The sequence below is a fragment of the Elephantulus edwardii genome, unplaced genomic scaffold, assembly GCF_000299155.1.
Source record: "Elephantulus edwardii isolate Elephantulus edwardi_28Jun2011 unplaced genomic scaffold, EleEdw1.0 scaffold00028, whole genome shotgun sequence".
NCBI lineage: Eukaryota > Metazoa > Chordata > Mammalia > Macroscelidea > Macroscelididae > Elephantulus > Elephantulus edwardii.
Genome location: NW_006399778.1, coordinates 18,195,599 through 18,217,207, shown reverse-complemented (window position 1 = coordinate 18,217,207; position 21,609 = coordinate 18,195,599). Strand labels below are relative to the sequence as shown.

Below are 21,609 nucleotides of genomic sequence, written 5' to 3'. Positions count from 1 at the left end.
ATTCACTGTCCAACTCTCCGATGCATAGCATGTAATTGCGAAGACTATAGCCTGGATCAGGCACACCATAGTCTCCAGCCTGACATCTTTGCTCTTCAGTACTCTTGAGAGGTCCCTCACAGCTGACTTTCCCAATGTAATTCATCTCTTGATTTCCTGGCTGCTGTTACCAAGAGTGTCGACTGTGGAGTCAAGTAAACTACAAACGGGATTTGTTAATACAACTATTATTCAGATATATGCTCCAATAACTAATACCAAGGATTAAGAAATTGAGGACTTACTAACTTTTGTTGTCTGAAACTGATTCAATATGCAACCAAGATGCGTTAATAATAACCAACTTACAAAATGGCCAGAAGACATGGAAAGACTTTTCAGAGGCTGATATTCAGAAGGCCAACAAACACATGTTGAAATGCTCAAATCACTGCCAATAAGAGAGATACAAATCAAAACCACAACGAGGTACCATCTCACTCCTGTAGCAGTAGCAAAGTTTAAGAGGACAACAAACAATAAATGTTGGAGACATTGTGGAGAGATTAGAACTGTCATACACTATTGGTGGAATTGTAAAATGGTATAACCACTCTGGAAGGCAGTTTGGCATTTCCTCAAAAAACGGAACACAGAAATTTCATATGAGCCCAGCTATTCCACTACTTGTAATATACCCCAACAGAATGAGAACTGAGGCACAAACGAAGATTTGTACACCAATGTTCATAGCAGTGTTAAATCACAAGAACATGTAAACAGTCCAAAATGTCCAACCACAATTGATTAGATTGAGAAAAAGTGGTACATTCACACAATGGACTACTATGCAACACTCAGGAGCAATAATTTTAAAAATTACTGCATAACTTAGGAAGAACTGGAGAGCACTATGTTGAGTGAAATAAATCCGTCTCATAAGGACTAAGGTGCTTCTGATACAGACCATGGTCTTCGCAATCACTTGTTATACATCAGAGAGTTGGACAATGACCAAGGGAGGATAGAAGGAGAATTGATGCCTTTGGGCTGTGGTGCTAGAGAAGAGTATTGAGCATACCATGGACTGCTAAGAAAACAAACAGATTCATCCTGGAAAGGGTTAAACCGGGCTGCTCCTTGGAGGCAAGGATTCTGAGGCTCCGTCTAACATACTTTGGACATGTTGTAAGGAGAGATTGGTCCTTGGAGAAGGACATCATGCTTGGGAGGGGGGAGGGACAGTGCAGGAAGGGAAGGCTCTCTATGAGGTGGATTGATTCAGTGACTGGGATAATCAGGATGGGAGTGTCAGAGACAGTGCGATTGGCACAGGACAGAGCAGAGTTTAGGGCTGTTGTACATAGGGTCGCTATGAGTCGCAAGCGACTTGATGGCACATAACAACAACAACAACAACAACAAGGACAAATACCGTATAAGACCATTATTGTAGAAATATAAAGATAACTAGTAAAATGTGTATGAAGACCCAAGGGGCGGAGGAGGGCAGAAACAGAGGGGTGAGGATGGGCAGGGGAAAAGTCATAGGGTCACACAATTTGATGGGTGGAGGGATGAGTGGGTCAAAAAATGAAAAGGATCTAGTGGAGATCTGAAAACACAGGGCAATTGTGGACATAGTCTAATGATGATTAATTTTATATAACATTATGAGTAGGAATCAAGGGCAGCTGAGTGAGTGAGTGAAGTATTAATAGTCAAATAAGGTTACCACCTGGAAGCAGGAGCGGCATCCACTTCCAAAATGGCTTGCCTCCGGAAACTCTATGTACAAACAGTGCTCAGGTTGTTTGTTCATAGGGTCACTATGAGTCGTCTACGACTGGACAACAAAGCAACAAACATTATGAGTAGGAATGATTGTATGAAACACAATGTGAATAAAGTATAGTGTAAAACACGATGTAAAAGAACTTTGTAAGCAAACCAATAGAAAATGGTTGTTTAAAAATAATTGGTAACTAGAATACAAAAGTTGGAAACGAAGACTGATAGCTGGGAAGTACAGACTTGGTGACAGATATGAGGCTGAAGATCAAATAATAGAATTTTACTAATAAATAAGTAGTTTGACATTTTAAATACTTTTTTTAAAAATTGGATACTGCACAAATGACCCTTACATGATGGACTACTACTATTTACTGTTATTCTGGAAGGAGTTGATAAATAAGCAATCAAAACAAGGTCAGGGCTAACTGTGGAGAAGATCAATTATTCAAGTTCAAATTGAAGCTGAAAACATTAAAACAAGTCCACAAGAACCAAAATCTGATCTTGAGTCTTTCCCACCTGAATTTAAACACTATCTCAAGAAGAAATTTGAAAACAACTATGAGAAATACCATCTCACCCCAGTAACAATAGCAAACAACCAATGCTGGCAACGTTGTGGAGAGATTGGAACCCTTATTCACTCTGGAAGGCAGTATGGCGCTTTCTCAAAAAGCTGGAAATAGAAATACCATTTATCCCAGCAAATCCACTACTGGGAATGTACCCTAAAGAAACCAGAACTGCCACCCAAACAGATACATTTATTGCTGTGTTGTTCACAACAGCAAAGAGATTGAACCAACCCAAATGTCCATTAGCAAATGAACGGATAAGGAAGCTGTCGTCATTCACACAATGGAATACTAGGCAGCACTGAAAAACAAGGAACTAATAAAACATACAAAATGGGTGGCCCTGGAAGACACTAGGCTGAGTGAAATATCTCAATAAAAAAAGAACAAATACTGCATAATGTCATTGTTATAAAATAGGATTGACATGAAGGTTGGGGAAAAACTAAGAAAAGAGGAGATAAATAATGAATACTGCATTTAAATCGATGAGAGAAAGAACTACCTAAAAGAAATATATGATTAGGTATCATTTGCATGACAACAGTCCAGAATAAGAGGCGCATAGCAAAGTGGACTGGGAGATGGGCAGGGGTTGGGGGGGAGGAAATTGTACAATAATTAAAGAATCTTTTTAAAGAGAAAAGTGAACTGAGGGTGGGTGGGTAGGGAGGAACATGTGCAACAATGAGTATGGAAATCCAAGTCTTCTGTATACTTCCATTAAAATATCAATAAAAAATTAAAAAGAACCAACAACAACAAAAAAGAAAAGATTTGATGCATTGAACGCAAATGATCAAAGACCAGATTAGTTGCAGGATGACAGACACCAAGGAAGCAAAGGTCATTACAAAGAAAGGGAAGAGATACTCATCCAAAATGGATATCAAAAGAGACTCTGAAACTTGCACTAGAACATAGAAAAGCAAAAACAGAGGGAAGAAATGCTGACATCTAAAGAGAAAATATTAAAGGGCAGTTCCAGAAGACAAAGCAAAGTACGATAACAAAATATGCAAAGACCTGGACTTATAAAACCAAAAGGGAAGAACATATTCAGTATTTCTCAAGCCAGAAGAACTGAAGAACAATTTCAAGTCTCAAGTTGCAATACTGAAGAATTCTATGGGTGAAATCTTAATGATGCATAAAGCATCAGAGGAAATGAAACAACCACACAGAGTTATTGTGCAAAAAAGAGCTCATCGATGTTGAATTATTTCAGTAAGTACTCTATGATCAGGAAGCAATGGTCATGAAGGAAGTTCAAACTGTACTGAAGACATTGGCAAAAAAGGTATAAGGTCAAAGAAAGAAAAGAAGGTCTTGAGCAAAATTATTTGACTGTAACAATGGACTGAAGCATACCAGAGATGATGAGGACAGCACAGGCTAGGGGAAAGTTCAGATCTATTTTCCAGGGTAGCGGGGTAGCTGTGAGTGAGAGGCAACAGACAGCTTCTTTCTCCAACCTGAAGTGATGTCCACAGAAGACTATACATGTGACTATACATGTGAACCATCTCATGATAAATGACGCTCCCTGGCCAAGAAATCTTCATGATGGAATCTGTCTTGAAAGATTGAATGTGCACACATTTCATTTCGCCACCCTGCCTAGCCAGGCCATTTCCAGAAAACTCCCACGTCTCCTCAGATGACTGAAGAATATACAAAGCTTTCTTGTTAGTTTTGTGCTCAGCTGCCTTCAAGACAACCTGGACTCATAGCAACTCTCTGAACAACAGATCTGAACTTTGCCCTCCCTTCCCCAACCTACTGCTGCTTCGACAGAGGCTTGTGTTGCCAAAATACTTGCTGAGGCTTTTTCCAACTCTCTCTCTTGAGCTTTCCCTTTCCAATAAACTCTATTTAGAAAACACAAACAAACATAAAAACCAGCTCCTTTTCTCTTCATTAGACTTGGCAAGAACTCTCAAATCTGCGGTGACTGTAACATGTGTTCAGGAAGGTTATTGGGGTGTGTCCTGGATAAAAGAAAGAGAGAGGGAGAGAGACAGGAACAGAGGGGAAGGCAACCTCAGTTGTTGTTGTTAGGTAATGTCAAGTCAACTACAATTTACAAGGCAAGGTTCAGAACAACAGGTCCGGACCTTGGTGAAGGGCCTGTGCCATCCTCACCCTCTCTGAAATTGTTAGTCACTGGGACCATCCATCCTGTTGAAGGTTCGCCTCTCTTTTCTCTGGGCCTCGCTCCACCTTTTGCTGAGTGATGTCTTTTTCCAAGGACTCCTCCCTCCTCATAATATGCTCAAAGAATGTGAGACGAGGTTTCACTGTCCTCTCCTCTAAAGAGCATCCTGATTGTACTTCCTCCAAGAGAGACTTGCTTGCTCTTTTGACAATATATAGGTTAGTCAATGCTCCTCTCCAACACGACAATTCAAAAGCATCGATTCTTCTTCTGTCATCCTTATTCATTGTCCAGCTTTCAGATGCATACAAAGCAGCTGAAAAAACCATGGCTTGGATCAGGCACACCTTAGTCTTTAACAGAGGCGAAAGACATTGTCGCTCTTCAGCACTATGGACAGCACATTTTCTTAATGCAACACATGTTTTGATTTCTTGACTTCTGTTAACATGAATATTGATTGTAGATCCAAGGAAAAATGAAATTGTTGACAATTAATTTATTTCTTCATCATGATGTTGCCTATTGGCCCAGCGGTGAGGATTTTTTTTTTCTTTTAGCATTAAAAGGTGACTATTTTATCTTCTTAAAAAAATAAGAAAGAAACTTAAAAACATAGGTATGTGTTAACCTTGCAAGCAAACAAGCGGAAATGGATTAATTGCTGTTACTATGATTACTAAGCCGCAGACAGGTTGTGTCCACGAGGTGGCCTGGTGTCTCTGAGAACGCAGAGTTGTATCCAAGGTGCAGGCTGGTCACATGCTCTGTGCAGACTGGGTAGGGCCAAAGCGAGCCACAGCCCATCGGCCACATGACGCCAGAAGAGGGCGTCCCAGCCGAGGCCATTGGGTCCACCAGGGCCTGGGCAGGGGCAGACACCAGGTCAAGTCAGCCACGAGGCTGCAGGCTTCAGCTTGCACCAGTGTGAAGTGCGTGCATTGTCAGACCAATTTCGCCTGAATTTTTAGGAATATGTATGAGTCAGTAAGAAGCACTTGAGATGTCTTTGTTTGGAATAACCCAACGTTGCAAGAGAACGTGTCCACAGAGTGTCCGGGCCCAGGCTGGGTTCAGCAGGCATTGGCTAAGGTTCTCGAAGCCTCTCTCCGGACAATGGGAGGCAGCGGACTAGACTTCGGCCAAAGCCACCTTCTCAGGACAGAGCTCGGGATTGTTTGGACATAATTTGCCAGGTCTGCCTTTGATAACAGCATAGCTAAGCATGGTTACTACCGTCAAGAAGAGGAAGCAGCTGGTATGCATGAGGTGCAGGTTTATTAGTGAGCGGTCATAACCTGGAAGGATAACTGTGAACTTGGGGTTTAAAGCATGCTAGACTTTGCCAACGGCACCCTTGTAACACTGGAAAGCATTGTCGTCTTGAGGGTTTTGTGTTGGCATCTCGGGTGGTTGGGGAGATCTTGTACCAGAGTGTGGCATTGTTGTATGTGTCGAGGACACATTGTTATGGCTGCAAGGTTCTGGGGAAGACCCTGAGGGACTGATGGTCGTGCAGGCCACCACCTGCTCACAGTGGCCATGCGGGGCGCAGTCATCGGTGCCCCAGGCTGTGGGCAGCATGAAGGTGGTATTGCTCTCCTTGTGGGCCTCCCTGCCTGAGAGTCCAATCTGATGGCCCAGGATGGTGGAGTAGAGGTGGGTGACGTTGCGGGAGTACCCTCTAAGGGGTCTGAGTGAGTCTAGGGTTAGCATGATTGCGGCGAAGATGTTGGCTGGGCCCCAGCTGGGTCCTACGGGGATAGGGGGGCCTGGGGCGTGCCCCGGCCTGCCCGCTGCTCACTGTGCTTTCTGGAGTTGTCCTGTGGCTTGTGAGGCCTTTCAGCATCTTGTTCTCTGATACACACAAGTCCATGTATTTGAGTAGAACTTGTTCCAGTCCTCGTCCTCCCCGGGGACTTGATTTCCTTGACCTTGAAGAAGTATTCAGGATCAGGAAAGCAATGACCTTGACATTGATGCTGATCATAAAGACCACCAGAGGCGGCCGGCTGATAATGTACAGTTTCAGGTTCTCCAGGAGGTTGATGTTGAACATTATTCTGATCCACCGTGCTGTACTGACAGTGGGCCCCAAGGTACACCTGTTCACTCATGGCCCTGGGCACCAGCCTCCTGGCCTCACCTGTGCACCTCAAGGGCCGAGGCATGATCAAGGGGATAATCTCCAAAAGAGACCCAGGGGCCTCTTTGAGTAAGAACTAGAAAGTTCTGACTTGAATATACAAGAAAGACACCAAGACCAAGTGAGAGCAAGAGAAAGAAACTGAGGTTTATTGGATGTTCATAACAGACTATGAATGGGTCAGGACAGAGTGACTCCATTTTTTATCTCACAAAAGGGTTTATATATCTTTTGTTAGCAGGGAGTGGGGTTTAAACAGCTGATGGTGCATTCCTTCCAATGGATATGGTGACTTTGGCCATCTCATTTATCTTCTCTTTGAGTCTGTTGTTTTGCCACATTCCTTGAGAGTCTGTTTATATTGTCATCTAGCGACATTCCTTGAGTGTTGGTTTCTGTTGTTTTATTGACACAGTCTTTGTCAAAACCAGTTCTGATTGATCTCCTTTGACAGTGTGTCCTTTGCCATTCCCTGTCAACCAGAGGCCACCTCAGCTCGGCCGCTGCGACCTGGGCTCTGCTCTGGCTCCGGCAGCTGACGTTTGTTCTCTTGATGTTGAGATGTAACCCATATTGAAAGCTGTAGTCCTTGATCTTGAGCAGCCAGTGCTTCAGGTCTTCTTCCGTTTCTGAAAGCAAAATGATGTCATCTGCACAATGCAGGGTGTTGATGAGTCTTTCTCCAATCCTGGTCCCATATTCTTCATGTAGCCCAGCTTCTCAAATTATTTGTTCATCATACAGACAGAAAGAGCCATGCTGAGTGAACTAAAGCAGTCTCATAAGGACAAATAAGACCATTATTGTAAAAATAAAATAATATCTAGTAAAACCTGAATGGGAACTGAAGAGGGGGAGGGCTGAGGATGGGTAGGGGCAAACCCACAGGGCTGCAGAGTGTGGTGGGTGGAGGGAGGGGGAGAAGGAAATGGGAAGGATCTGGGGAAAAGGGTAATGATGGGCAAGGTCCAATGCGATTAATTTTATATAGCATGATGTATGAGTATGCTTGGATGAAACACAAAGTAAATGACAAATAGTGTGAAACACAATGTATACAAACTCTGTAAGCAAACCAAAAAGAAAACAAAGAGCCAAAAGTCGATCATGTCCTCTGGACCTAGGGTGCTGATGTGATGCACTTCTCAGAATCAGGAAAAAATTTGTGTCAAGACACATGGCAATCTCCATGACGGAGAGCTCCTGAAACAAGACAAAGTTTTTGCTCAAGAACTGACAAAGAGAAAGCCTTGGTCTTCTGGAAGCTGGGGCACTGGTGGAGTAGTTTGTAGCATGTTGAGTGACTAGCTACAAACAAAGTGATAGAGCTCCAGTTATTTGTGCCAAAAGAGAAAGAGGGGTAGTTTTTTCCTGCTTAGGTAACAGCCTTGGAAACCCGGGAGGGTCACTGTGGTTGTGGGCCTTCGAGTTGGAACCGACTCATAGCTGACCCTCCAGTGGGTTTTCAGAGGCAGTGAATCACACAGGAAGAGCGTGCCCTGCCTTCTCTGGAGGAGCAACTGGTGAGTTGAATTGAGTCATGAGGACTGAACCGAAAGTGGATTGAGCCGTTGAGATTGCAACACTTCTTACCTCTAGGCTATAGGAGTGCCTTAGGGAAGGTCACTAAGGATCAGAAAAGACTCAAGACCATAAACTCACAGAATATGAGAATAAATTTCCATTGATTTAAGCCATCTGCTTGTGGTATTTCTGCTATAGAAACTCTATGTAACTATGAACCATATTTTATTTGTGTCAAAAGCCATTTGCAAAAGTTCTCTATCAGCCTTGTTGTTTTCTTTTAAATATTTATTCTCAATGTTATTGTTGTTGTTGTTGTTATGTGCCCTCGAGTCGCTTGTGACTCATAGCGACCCTATGTACAACAGCCCTAAACTCTTCTCTGTCCTGTGCCAATTGCACTGTCTCTGACACTCCCATCCTGATTACCCCAGTCATTGAATCAATGCACCTCATAGAGGGCCTTCCCCTCCTGCACTGTCCCTCCACCGTCCCAAGCATGATGTCCTTCTCTAAGGACCAGTCTCTCCTTACAACATGTCCAAAGTATGTTAGACGGAGCCTTAGAATCCTTGCCTCCAAGGAGCAGCCTGGTTTAACCCTTTCCAGGATGAATCTGCTGTTTTCCTAGCAGTCCATGGTACCCTCAATACTCTTCTCCAGCACCACAGCTCAAAGGCATCAATTCTCCTTCTATCCTCCTTGGTCATTGTCCAACTCTCTGATGCATAACAAGTGATTTCAAAGACCATGGCCTGTATCAGACGCACCTTAGTCTCCGGAGAGACGCCATAGCTCTTCAGTACTTTGGAGAGGTTCCTAACAGAATGAATGGAAATCCAAAGTCTCTGTATACTTTCATTAAAATTAATTTAAAAAATAAATATTTACTCTATAATAATTCTAGAATATGGTGAAGCTCCCGATTAAAACAAGCTTGGAAGCAGGAGTGGCATCCACTTCCATAATAGCTTGCCTCTGGAAACCCTATGAACCTGGAGAAATGATGAAAAGTTATACAGGAGGTGTCCAGGACTTTCATTCATAGGGTCACTATGAGTCGCCTGCGACTCAACAACACTTAACAACAACATCAACGTAATAATTATAGATTAAAAGTTGCCTAGATAGTCTAACAAGTTTCCAAACACTTTCCTCCCTCGTTATCATCTTGTATAACCATGGTTGTTATTATGAGGTACGTTTCAGATGAGAACAATTCATAACAAGTCTATGAACACCAGATTGGAAGCCTGTCCAATCCTGTACCGTCCTCATCATCTCTGATATTCCTGAGCCCATTGTCGCAGACACTGTGTCAATCCATCTCATGAGCGTCCTCCTCTCTTTTGCCAACCCTCCACTTTTCCAAGCATGATGTCTCTATTCAAGGAATGTTGTTATTAGGTATCATCAAGCCAAGTACGATTTACAGTGACCCTGTATGTAACAGATCCGACCCCTATCCTATCCTGTGCTGTCCTCAGGATCTCTGACCACTCAAGCCCTTTACTGGAGTCACTGTGTCAACCTACCAGGTTGAAGGTCTTCCTCTCCTTCGCCATCCCTCCACCCTTCCAAACATGATGTCCTTCTTGAAGGAATAATCTCCCCTCGCAACATGCTCAATGTAGGTGAGACAGAGCTTCATCATCTTTTCCTCCAAGCAGCATGTTTGCTGTACCCTCTCCAAGAAATATATTTTTAAATATTTGTTCTTTTTGCCATTTATGGTATACTTAAGGATGTTATGGGAAAGTCTTGAATGATTCAGAAAGCATCAAAAGAAGATGGAGGGGATAGACAGAGTCACTGAACCGAAAAGAATTGGCTAACACCATGATAGATGGAGAAGAGATTGAGGTTGCTAAAAATTTCATCTTGCTTGGCTCACAATCAACACTCTTGGCACCAGCAGTCAGGAAATCAAAAGATGAATTGCACTGGGAAAATCTGTCAGAAAATCTCCAAAATACTGAGGAGCAAGTATGTCAGTCTAGAGATTAAGGTGCGCCTGGCTATGTTCTTCACAATTACTTCCTATACATCAGGAAGTTGGGCAATAACTAAGGATGACAGAAGAATCAATGCTTTTGTGTTGTGGTGCTGGAGAAGAGCATTGGACATATCATGGACCACCAAGAGAACAAACTGGTCAATCTTGGAGAGGGTGAAGCCATGTTTGTCCTTGGAGGCAAGGACTTTAGAAACTCTATCTGACATATGAGATTGGCACAGGATAGAGCAGGGTTTAGGGCTGTTGTACAAAGGGTCGCTATGAGTCTCAAATGACTCGACGGCACATAACAACAACAACTATCTGACATACTTTGGGGATGTGGCCAGGAGGGACTAGTTCTTGGAGAAGGACATCATACTTGGAAGGGTGGACAGATGGCACAGGAAAGAAAGACACTGAATGAGATGGATTGACACAGTAACTAGGGTAATAGGGTGGGTATGTTGGAGTCAGTGAGACTTGTTCATAAGAGAACAGGCTTCAGAGCTCTTGTACATAAGGTTGCTATGAGCTACAGGCCACTTGATGGCACATAACAAGAACAGCATTGAAATATTTCAGGTAGTATCATATGATCAAAAGTCAATGGTAATGAAGGAAGAAGTCCATGCTGCATTGAAGTCATTGTCCAAAAAATAAAGCCCCAGGAATCCATAAGATATCAACTGACATATTTCAAATAACAGATGCATCCTGGACATGCTCACCAATGTGTGCCAGGAAATTTGGAATACAGCTATCTGGACACTGACAGGAAGAGATTCATGTTTGTTCCCATTCTCTACAAAGGTGATCCGGCAGAAAGTGGACATTGTCAAACAATGTAATTAATATCCGTGGAGGCAATGACTCTGAAGCTTCATCTGACATACTTTGGACATGTTGCAAGGAGGGACCAGTCCTTGGAGAGGGATATCATGATTGGGAGGGTGGAGGGACAGCACAGGAGAGGAAGTCCCTCTATGAGATTGATTGATTCTGTGACTGGGGTAACAGGGGTAGGTGTGTCAGAGTTTAAGGCTGTTGTCCATAGGGTCACTATGAGTTGTAGGCAGCTTGATGGCACATAACAACCACAACATTAAGATCACATGATGTATTACATATATCATGTGATATCACAAAGTACTGCTGAAGATCATTCAAAAACAGCTACAAAAGCACATAGAGGAATTCAAACTTGGTTTAAAAGATACTAAATTCAGCTAATGTTAGCTGGATCCTGGCTGAAAGCAAAGAATAACAGAAGAATGTCTATTTGTGTTTTATTGACTATTCAAAGACATTTGACTGTGTGGATCCTAACAAATTATGGCTATCTTTGAGAAATATGCGAATCCCAGAATACTCAATTGTGCTTGTGTGGAACCTATACCTAGACCAAAAGGTTGATGTATGAACAGAGTAAGGGAACACTGCGTGGTTTAAAAGTAGGACAAATATGTGTGAGGGTTTTATACTTTATCCATACCTATTTAATTTGTGTGCTGAGAAATTATTCAAGAAGCTGTATTTTGTGAAGAAAATGTGGCATCAGGATTTGAGGAAGCCTCATCAAAAGCCTTCATTATTTTTTTTTCACTAGTTTATTTAAAAAATTCTAATACAAATTTGAACAAATTCTTTCCATTTCCCTCACCCCCTCATCAAATTGTACAACCCAATGATTAATCCCCCCCCGACCCCCCGCACATCCACATCCCTCTGCTTCCAGCCTCTCCCACCCCTCCTGGATCCTTATACTCATTCTACAGTAATGGTCTTATACAATATTTATCCTTGTGGGACTGAATTAACTCACTCAGCTTAATGCTCTCCAGTCCCTCCCAAGTTAGGTAATAATTTACAAAGCTATTGCTCCTGCATGCTGCCTAGTATTTCATTGTGTGAATATACCATAATTTCTCAATCCATTTATTTGTGGTTGGACATTTGGGCTGTTTCCATGTTTGTGATGGTGAATAATGCTGCTATGGACATCGGTGTACAAATCTCAATTTGTGCCTCAGTTCTCATATTCTCAGGGTATATTCCAAGTAGTGGAATAGCTGGGTCATATGGAATTTCTATGTTCAGTTTTTTGAGGAAGCGTCAAACTGCCTTCCAGAATTGTTGCACCATAAAAGCCTTCGTTATTTAAAAACAAACAAACAAAAAACCAACCAAAGGCCTTCATTGTGTGTGGCCTTCATTGCTTGCTGAAAGTGAGTGGGACTTGAGGTATTTTCTGCAGAAGGTTGCTGCAGCCTTCAATATGAATTTCATCTGAATGTCAAGAAAACAAAAGTCTTCACCACTGGACAGATAGACATCATCATGATAGATGGAGAGAATATGGAAATTGTCAATGACTTCATCTTACTTGGATCTGTAATCCTACGTGGTACCAATAGTCCTATCAGGAGACATTTTGCACTGGTAAAATCTATAGCCAGAGACTTCTCCAAATTATTGAGGATCAATGATGTCAGTTTGAGGTGTGTCGCATTCAGGTCATAGTCTTTTCAATCACTTGCTGTGCATCTGAGAGCTGGACAATGATGAAGAGTAACAGCAGAAAAAATTGACACCTTTGAACTGTGGTGTTCCAGGGAATAGCCTCTCATAACAACATGCCCGAAGTATGTGAGATGAAGCTTCGCCATCCTTGCCTCCAAGGAGCCCTCTGGATACTTTTTTTCCAAGATATATCTGTTCTTTTGGCAGTCCATGGGATAGTCACTATTCCTCTTCAGCACCACAGCTCAAAGGCAGCAGCTCTTCTTTTGTCATCCTTATTCAATGTCCTGCTGTCAGATGCAAAGCAAGTGATTGGAAAGACCATAGCCTGAATCAGGTGTATCTTAGTCTTTTTTTTTTTATCTCAGACATTAAAAAAATTATTTATTTGTTCGTTCGTATACTCTTTTCTTCCTCCCCTCCTCCTCTTAGTCTTTAAAGTGGTATCATTGGGTGAGGGTGGGGAAGAAAATGTTCAACAACAACAAAATTATTATTAAAAAAAAAAACCCTGACATTATTTCTCAGTACTCTGGAGAGGTCCCTGACAGCAGACTTTCCCAATGAAATATATCTTCTCACTTCCTGACTGTTAGTGCCAAGAGTGTTGACTGTGGATGTGGGTTAGATGAAATCATTGACTATTCCAATCTTTTCCTTATCTATCATGATGCTGTCTCTTCACCCAATAGTGAGGAATTTTGTTCTCTTGATGCTGAGATAGAATCTATATTGAAGGCTGTAGTCTTTGATCTTCTGTAGCAAATGCTTCAAGTCTTCTTGACTTTCAACAAGCAAGGTTGTGTCACCTGCATGTGACTATGGAACAGTTGTCAAAACTAAGAATCAACGTTGGTATACAACTGTTAACTAAAGACTTTATTCATATTTCATCCCTTACCCCTGTCTCTATTAATGTCTTTTTTTTATTTATTTAGTGGTCACTTCTCCTTAAACTCTTTGGTATGTGAATTTTCACCTTTTCTTTGTATCTCACATTGTTTTGTTATGTGCCATTTAGTTGGAACAGACTCACTGCTGACCCTTCAGTGGATTTTCAGAGGCTGTAAATTGCTTCTGAGTAGGTTCTCTGTCTTTCTCCCTTAGAGTATCTGGTGGTTTTAAACTGCCTAATTTTGATTTTCTTACTTGGATCCACAATCAATACACTTGGTGCCAGCAGTCAGGAGAGCAGGAGACATATTGCATTGGGAAAGTCTGTAGTGAGGAACTTCTCCAAATTATTGAGGAGCAATGATGTCAGTTTGAAGACTAAGGTGTGTCTGATTCAGACCATGGTCTTTTCAGTCACTTGCTATACATTTGAGAACTGGTCAATGGCTCAGGATGGAAGAATAATTGGCATCTCTGAACAGTGGTTTTAGAGAACAGTGCTGACGATTTTGTTGACTCAAAAAAAAAAAAAACACCAAACAGCTATGTCTTGGAGAAGGGGGCAAAGATGATGAAGTTTTATCTCACATACTTTGGGGATGCTGCTAGAAGAGGTTATTTCTTGGGCAGGAACATAATGCTTGGGAAGTTAGAGGGTGATGAAAGGGGAAGACTCTCGCTCGACAAGGTAGGTTGACACAATGACTTTAGCTATGAGGGTAGAGTGTGTCAGGAAGAGTAAGGATGGCACAGGACAGGACAATGTTCAGATTAGTGGTTCATAGCATTGCTATGAGTTGTACTCAACTTGATGACACCTAACAACCACCACCTTTGGTTTGGCAACTCTATCTCTAGGCCATTTTGAAAGCTAGCCAGTTTGTAAGAACCCTTCTTGCTTCAATCTCAGTGGGGTTTTCAATGGCTTCTTGCAGCTGTCACCAACATAGCCAAGATTCATCTGATTATATGGATCGTATGTCTACCTAGATGTTCACACCCTTCTTCAATGTAAAGTAACATATTTGTAGGATCTAGGGATTGAGAGAATCATTTTCCTTGGATCTACTTTTAGCATCCTTGGTACCAGCTGTCAGGAAATTAGGAGACATATTGCACTGGGAAAGTCTGCAGTCAGGGACCTCTCCAAATTATTGAGGAGTAATGATGTTAGTTTGAGGACTAAAGTACATCTATCTGATTTAGGCCATAGTCTTTCTAGTCACTTGCTCTACATCTGAGGGCTAGACAATTAATAAGGATGACAGAAGGAGAACTGATGTCTTTGAGCTGTGGTGTTGGAGAAGACCACTGAATACCCCATGGACTTCCAAAAGAACAAACAAATATGTCTTGGAGAAAGTGTGGTCAGAGTACTCTTTGGAGGCAAAGGAGATAAAGGTTAACCTCACATACTTGGAGCATGTTGCTAGGAGGAGCTATTCCTTGGAGAAGGACATGATGCTCAGAAAGGCAGAGAGTTGGCAAAGGAGATGAAGACTTTGACCAGGTGGATTGAGACAATGATTGCCACAATGGGCTGCAGTGTGTCAGGAAGTAGGAGAATGGCACAGGACAGGACAGGGTTCAGATATGTTGTTCATAGGGTCACTATGGGTCATATTCAATTTGACAGCACCTAACCATAACAACAACAACAGGGATGAGGAGAGGTGTCCCCACCCATGCAGCACTTCCTTTTCACTGGACAACCTAACTTGACACACTCCATGGCCACATATGGCCATATTTGGGCATTTCAGATTCGCTGTCTTAATTATCTTTGACTGAAAACCCTGCCGGCAACCATACCCTGGACTGACAAAGACACCAACCCTAACCAGGCTACTCTGACGCCAGCAGAAACTCTGCCCGAGGCTGGAAGCCCCAATCTTTGACACACCTGAACACACTCTAACCCAGAAGATGTGCTACCCATAATGTGGCTCACACCTTGGAATATTGGTCATCACACAGATATCAGAAACTCTGACATGACTGGGCACTCCATCTGCAGTCTTCTGCTGGGCTGGCAGGTACACTAATTCAGGCTAGACATTTTGTTTTATTTTCCCCATAGTGTGCATGTTTGTTTTATGATATTTGTACACTTGCTTGGTTTATAGTTTGCTCTTATGAGTACAGCACTTGCATGTCACTTTGTTTTATGGGAGGTGATTTGTGTGTTATTGTAGAGTTGCCTCTTTTATAGTTTCTGTATATATATACTTCCTCATTTACATTTTGCTCTTATATACACCATGGACTGCTAAGAGGGGGTGAAGCCATACTGCTCCTTGGAGATAAGGATTTTGAAGCTATGTCTGATATACTTTGGACATGTTCCAGGAGGGACCAGTCCTTGGAGAAGTACATTATGCTTGGGAGGGTGGAAGGACAGTACAAGAGAGGTGAGATGAAATGACTCAGAGACTGGGGTATTAGGGGTAGGTGTGTCAGAGACAATGAAACTGACTCAAGATAGAGCAGGATTCAGAGCTGTTTTACACAGGGTCACTAGGAGTTGCAAGCAAGTTGACAGCACATAACAACTTATGGGTACAGCACTTGTCTGTCAGTTTGCTGTACTGGAAGATTTGAGGGCTGCTGGAGGCTGTGCCACCAGTATTTGAAATACCAGCAGGTTCGCTGTTGATATACAAGTTTCATCACAACTTCCAGATTAAGTGAGATTAAGAAGCAGGATTGGCCATCCACTTCTGACATAACAGGTCTTTGAAAACCCTGTGAATAACAGAAAAATGGTGTTAGATATGGTACCGGAATAGATCCCCTCAGATTGGAAGACACTTGAAAAATAAGGAGACATGGCTGCATATATCCATTAATGATTGGAATGTGAATTGTATGAGCATATCAGAGATGATGAGGATGGAGCAGAACAGGTCAAGGTTCAGGTCTCTTGTTGGCAGTGCAGACAGGAGTCATAGTCAACTGGGGGACCATAACGACAGGGCCTAGGGTTCCTGGGTAGTGCAAACAACGCACTTAGCTACTGACCAAGGGGTTAAAGGTTCTTGTCCACTCAGAAACATCTCAGAAGGAAATGCTGGTGATCTCCATCTGTAAAATGAACTAAAATAACTCAAACTCACTGCCGGCAAGTCGGATCTGACTCATAGCTGACCCTCCATCAGAGGTTGTAAATTGTGTGAGAGAAGATTACTCACCTTCGTCCTTTGGAGCTGCTAGTGGATTCAAACCATTAGAGGTGACACCTTTTGGGCTAGTAATCAACTCTCTACAGACTGGGCCACCACAGTTCCCTTCTGGAAAATGAATCACTAAAAAGTCCTATGGAGCACAGTTTATGAAACAGATGTGGTCACAGTGAGCCAAAGACTGATGCAATTTCAACAGAAAAGGATTTTTACTTGGAGGGCGATAGTGTTTTCATTTAATATAGTAATATTGGTGCTATGAATTGAATTATGACCCCCTCCAAATATGGGTGGTAAATCTTAACTGCTATATCTGGGGTTATGGAATTTTGGAATAAGTTGTCTTTGTTACGTTAATGAGGTAACATTAATGTAGCATCTAATTTGAATTCCTTTCTTTGGAGATATAAAAGAGATTATCCTAGTGAACAGAGATGGGGTAAGTTTGGTGCCACGATGCAAGGAAATTGCCAAAGAACCTGGAAGCAGAAGCTGGAAAAATAAGGCCTTCCTCCAGAGCAGACAGAAAGAGCCACTTCCCCTGGAGCCAGTGCCCTGAATTCAGACAGGTAGCCCCCTAAAGTGTGAGAAGGGAGCTCGGGTAGCACAATATGTAGTTGAAGTTCAAACAAACTACTCAAAGGCTGCCTCTCTCTCTGTGTGTGTGTGTGTGTGTGTGTGTGTGCGTGCGTGTTTTAATATACCAATAGCTCCTTGGGAGAAATACAGGCTCCTTGGGAGAAATACAGGCTCCTTGGGAGAAATACAGACATTCTCCTCCTGTGCATTTTATTGTTGTTGTTTGGTGTCACCAGCAACCCTATGAACAACAGATCTGAACTTTGCCCTCTCCTGCCCCCTCCGCACTATCTCTGTCATCCTCACTATTTGGACCCTATTGTTGCAGCCATTATGTCATTCATCTCACTAAGGGTCTTCCTCTCTTTTGCTGATCGGCTGTCATTCCCAGCGTGAAGTGTTTTTCTAAGGACTGGTCCTTCCTGACCACCATACTAAAAGTATGTGAGATGAAGTTTTGTCATCTTTACCTTCAAGGATCGATTACCTTGGTTGTATTTCTTCCAGGTCATATTTGTTTGTTCTTTTGACAGTTTATAGTCTATTCAGTATTCTTTGCCATTCCCACATTGTGCCATTCCCAGCCTTGGAAAGCTGCTGGAGGGCTAGTTATGAATCAGTTCTGATTTGATGCCAATGCATTTTTATATGGTGAGAAAAATAAATTTCTGTTTGTTCAAGTTATTAATTTGTGATATTTGTTATAGCAGCATTAGGAAACTAAGACAATCAACCTTCCTTCTAAAGTATACTTCTTTTTCAGTAAAAACAGGTGATGGATTAAATGCAAATGTAAATTGTTTTGCCTATGGTACTGAGGCAGGAAAAAAAAATGATAAAGCAGCCAGATAATGAGAGATGATTGGGAAACTGAGGCTTTCATAAGAAAGTTTCCAAGGTCTGTCTCAAGTCTAGAGGCAGCTGGAGTTGGAAGAAATCATACTGTTTGCTATAAGGTTAGCCTCCCAGCATGTGACCGGACAACAGTCCTGTTGACATAACTCTGTTGATCAAAGCAGTCCCCTAACTGCCCCAGGCCAGTTCCTGTGCTCCTGGTGGAACTTAGCTCCACACTCACATCCAGTAAACATAAAAGGCCCGGTCCATGGGGAGCTACATCCTGGAAGGCGAGGCCAAAGACCACTCCTTTCTCTCCAGAGCTAGCCCAGGCGTTGTGGTGGTGGCATAGCCTACTCAGAAGACTCCAGCAATTTCAAGCAAAGGACCAGAGAACCAGTCTCAACGCCATGAGCCTGAGACCACGTCTGGAGAGCAGCTCAGGTAAGAAACTGCAGAGGGTGTCTCAGCCGAGCACAGAGAACAGCTGAGGGAAGCCAGGGAGGCGGACAGATACCTTCTTAGGGTGGCTGGGATCCTGGGTGGACTTCATTTATTTCCTGTGTTAACAATTTACTAGAACATAAGCCTCCATCTGAGCCTGTGCTGTCATTAAGAGCATGTAGTCAAGTGGGTAGAAATATGTGTTACTTGAATAACAAGAAACATTTTTTTTGAACACAGGATTTTGTTCAGATAGAACTGGGTTCAAATTGTGCTCTGCCATTGGCTTAATTGATTCAGTGGTTCATTCTTCTCCCATGTGCTGATCAGGGAAAGTACAACCATAAATATAGTAGAGACTTCCAGGGCCAGGCAGGGAGGGTGGCACCAGGCGGGGGGGGGGGATGCCCTCTGAGCTTGTGGGCAAGATGACATGGGAAAGGAGAGCGCTTCAGAGCCTCAGTGCCTGCATCTGTGAAAGGGGACAAGGGTCATCCTTTGGTTTGAGGAGCTTGGCATTGGGAGTGATTCCTACACTAGTAGCATTGGTATCACGGGGGAGAGTGTTGAAAATGCAGTTTCTCAGGCCCCCACTCTATACTCACTGTGTCAGAATCTACATTTTAACAAACTCTCCAGTTGGTTCATTTGCATAGTAGGCCGGGATCTGTCACCAAAGCATAGGTGACACAGCAAACTCTGAGCTAACTCCTGCAAGACAGATGGCTGATAAAGGGGGAAGGCAGGATTTGAACTCTGAACTCTCTGATATTGAAATGGACATTAAAAAAAATGGTGGCAAAAATATACATAAGGTCATCAAAACAACTTTTACATGTGTAGTATAGTTTGTTGTTATTGTGTACCTTCCAGCTGACCCTCACAGGTTTTCAGGGGCCGTAAATCACACTGGAGGAGATTCCCCATCTTTCTTCTGCAGAGCAGCTGTTGGATTTGAACTGAGTGCCTTTGCATTGGCAGAGAAATTCCTTACCACTAAGCCACCAGCACTCCCTTAATGTGTAGTAATTATAGCCATCTTACTATTTCATTTTTTCAAATGTGCATATATACCTACAAAGTTTTTATTAACATTGTTGTCTTTTTTCTTTTAGTGAAAATTTATAAATTACTGGCTTTTCGTTCAATCATCTACGTACATTTTGTCTCATAGCACCAATTAAAATTGATGAATCGAATGCTGGTTGACAATGTCTCATCAACTCCTGATTGTATATTGACTTCCCCTGCATGTTCTCTTTTTGCCAAGTCATTCTACTAACATGATCTCCCTGCCCCTTAGGCAAGCTCCCCCTTAACTCCTCTCTCTTCCATAGTGCTGTTGCTGTGTAGCATTGAGTCCAAACTCACTCTTAACTGAAACTCCAGGGGATTTTTGGAGGCTATAAATCATACGGGAGGAGACTGGCCATCTTTCTGTTTCAGAGCAGCTGGTGGGTTTGAACTGCCTGCCTTTGAGTTGGCAGTACAATGACTTACCTCTAAACTATTAGTGCTTCCTCTTTTCCATATCAGGTAACCTCTAATAACTTTGGTTTCTGTTTATCTACTTAGAGTTCAAATGAGCGAGATTGGGAAACACTTGTCCTTTTGTGACTGACTTATTTCCCTCAGCAAGATGTGTAAAAACTAGTTCCATGTAGTGGTGGCATCAGGAATTCCTTACTTTATGGCCCTTTACATGCCCCATCGTGTGGGCACATTGCATTGATCCATTCATCTACAGATAGCATTTCAGTTATACATATTGGTTTATTTACAAAGTTTGTATACATTGGTTTTCACACTGGATCTTTCCCATTTCTTTTACTCACCCCCTCCCTTCACCCATCAAATTGTAGGATCCTATGATTAACAACCTTGCCCACCCCATCCTCACCCCCCTCTTCTCCCACCTTCCCCCTCGCCTTGGATCCTCATACACATTCTACAATAATTGTCTTATACAATATTTGTCCTTACGGAACTGAGTTAGTTCACTTAGCATAATGCTCTCCAATCCCTCCCAAGTTAAGTAGTAATTTTCAAAATCATTGCTCCTGCCTACTGTGTAGTATTCCGTCGTGTGAAAGTACCATAATTTCTCAATCCATTTGATTGTGGTTGGGCAGTTTCCATGTTCTTGTGATGGTGAATAATGCTGCTATGAACACTGGTTTACAAGTCTTCAGTGGTGCCTCAGTCCTCATTTTCTCCCTGTGTTTGTGAACCTTCAGCACTCAGATAAACCCTGGTTGAATGACAGTACAATGTGTGAGTAAGTGTCGACACAAATCTCTGGTGTTGTTCTTGTTTCTAGGAGAGAAGCTGATCCGCCATCGGAAGGCCATCCCTACAGCTCACCTCACTTTCATTATCGACCTCACCTGTGGGAGACAGGTCTCCCTGGCAGCACCCCTGGTGCAACCTCAAGTCCCCAGGCACTATGAAGGCCCTGTCACCTCCCCAATGAAGACCCATGTCGTGTTCTGTGGGCAGGACTGGCCCCATAAGAGTCAAGAGGCTCCCTTTGGGAGGGAATGCCCTGCCCAGACTGGAGACACTTTGCCACTCAGCAGAGATATTAGGGGCTCAGCTTCCCGTCCAGTTAGCTCACTCTGCCCCCAGAAGGGACCCGAACCCACAGAGAGCCACTTAAAAGCCGTGCCCACAAGGTCTTCAGCATGGGGAACAGTCAAGGGCTCTCTCAAAGCCCTCTCCTCCTGCGTCTGTGGGCAGGTGGAGTAGCTGGGGAGGTCGAGCGTGGAGAAGGGACGGGCGTATCGGGGTCATCTGCCCAGGGACTGCAGGTCCCAGGCCTGAGCCTCTCCTCCAAGTGTGGCAGGCCCTTTAATGCCTGAGCTCAGGAAAGACCAACAGCTCGATTAAAGAAAGTCTGACACAGCCACCAAGTGCATATTCAGATGTCTTTCTTTCTCCTTCCTCATCCTCTTGCAGGGAAGAAAGGGGGGAGT

The 21,609-nt window shown here is 42.9% G+C and overlaps 1 protein-coding gene and 1 pseudogene across 1 annotated transcript; one reads left to right on the top strand and one right to left on the bottom strand.

Moving 5' to 3' along the window:
* Positions 1 to 5,640: 5,640 nt before the first annotated feature.
* On the bottom strand, positions 5,641 to 6,568 carry LOC102862904 (annotated as a pseudogene).
* A 12,032-nt stretch (positions 6,569 to 18,600) lies between these two features.
* LOC102862495 (chromosome unknown open reading frame, human C1orf64) lies at positions 18,601 to 21,382 on the top strand. Its single transcript, XM_006883700.1, has 2 exons — positions 18,601 to 18,634; positions 20,955 to 21,382. Exons 1-2 carry the CDS (start codon positions 18,601 to 18,603, stop codon positions 21,380 to 21,382), a joined length of 462 nt encoding a protein of 153 aa, XP_006883762.1.
* The last annotated feature ends 227 nt before the right edge of the window (positions 21,383 to 21,609 follow it).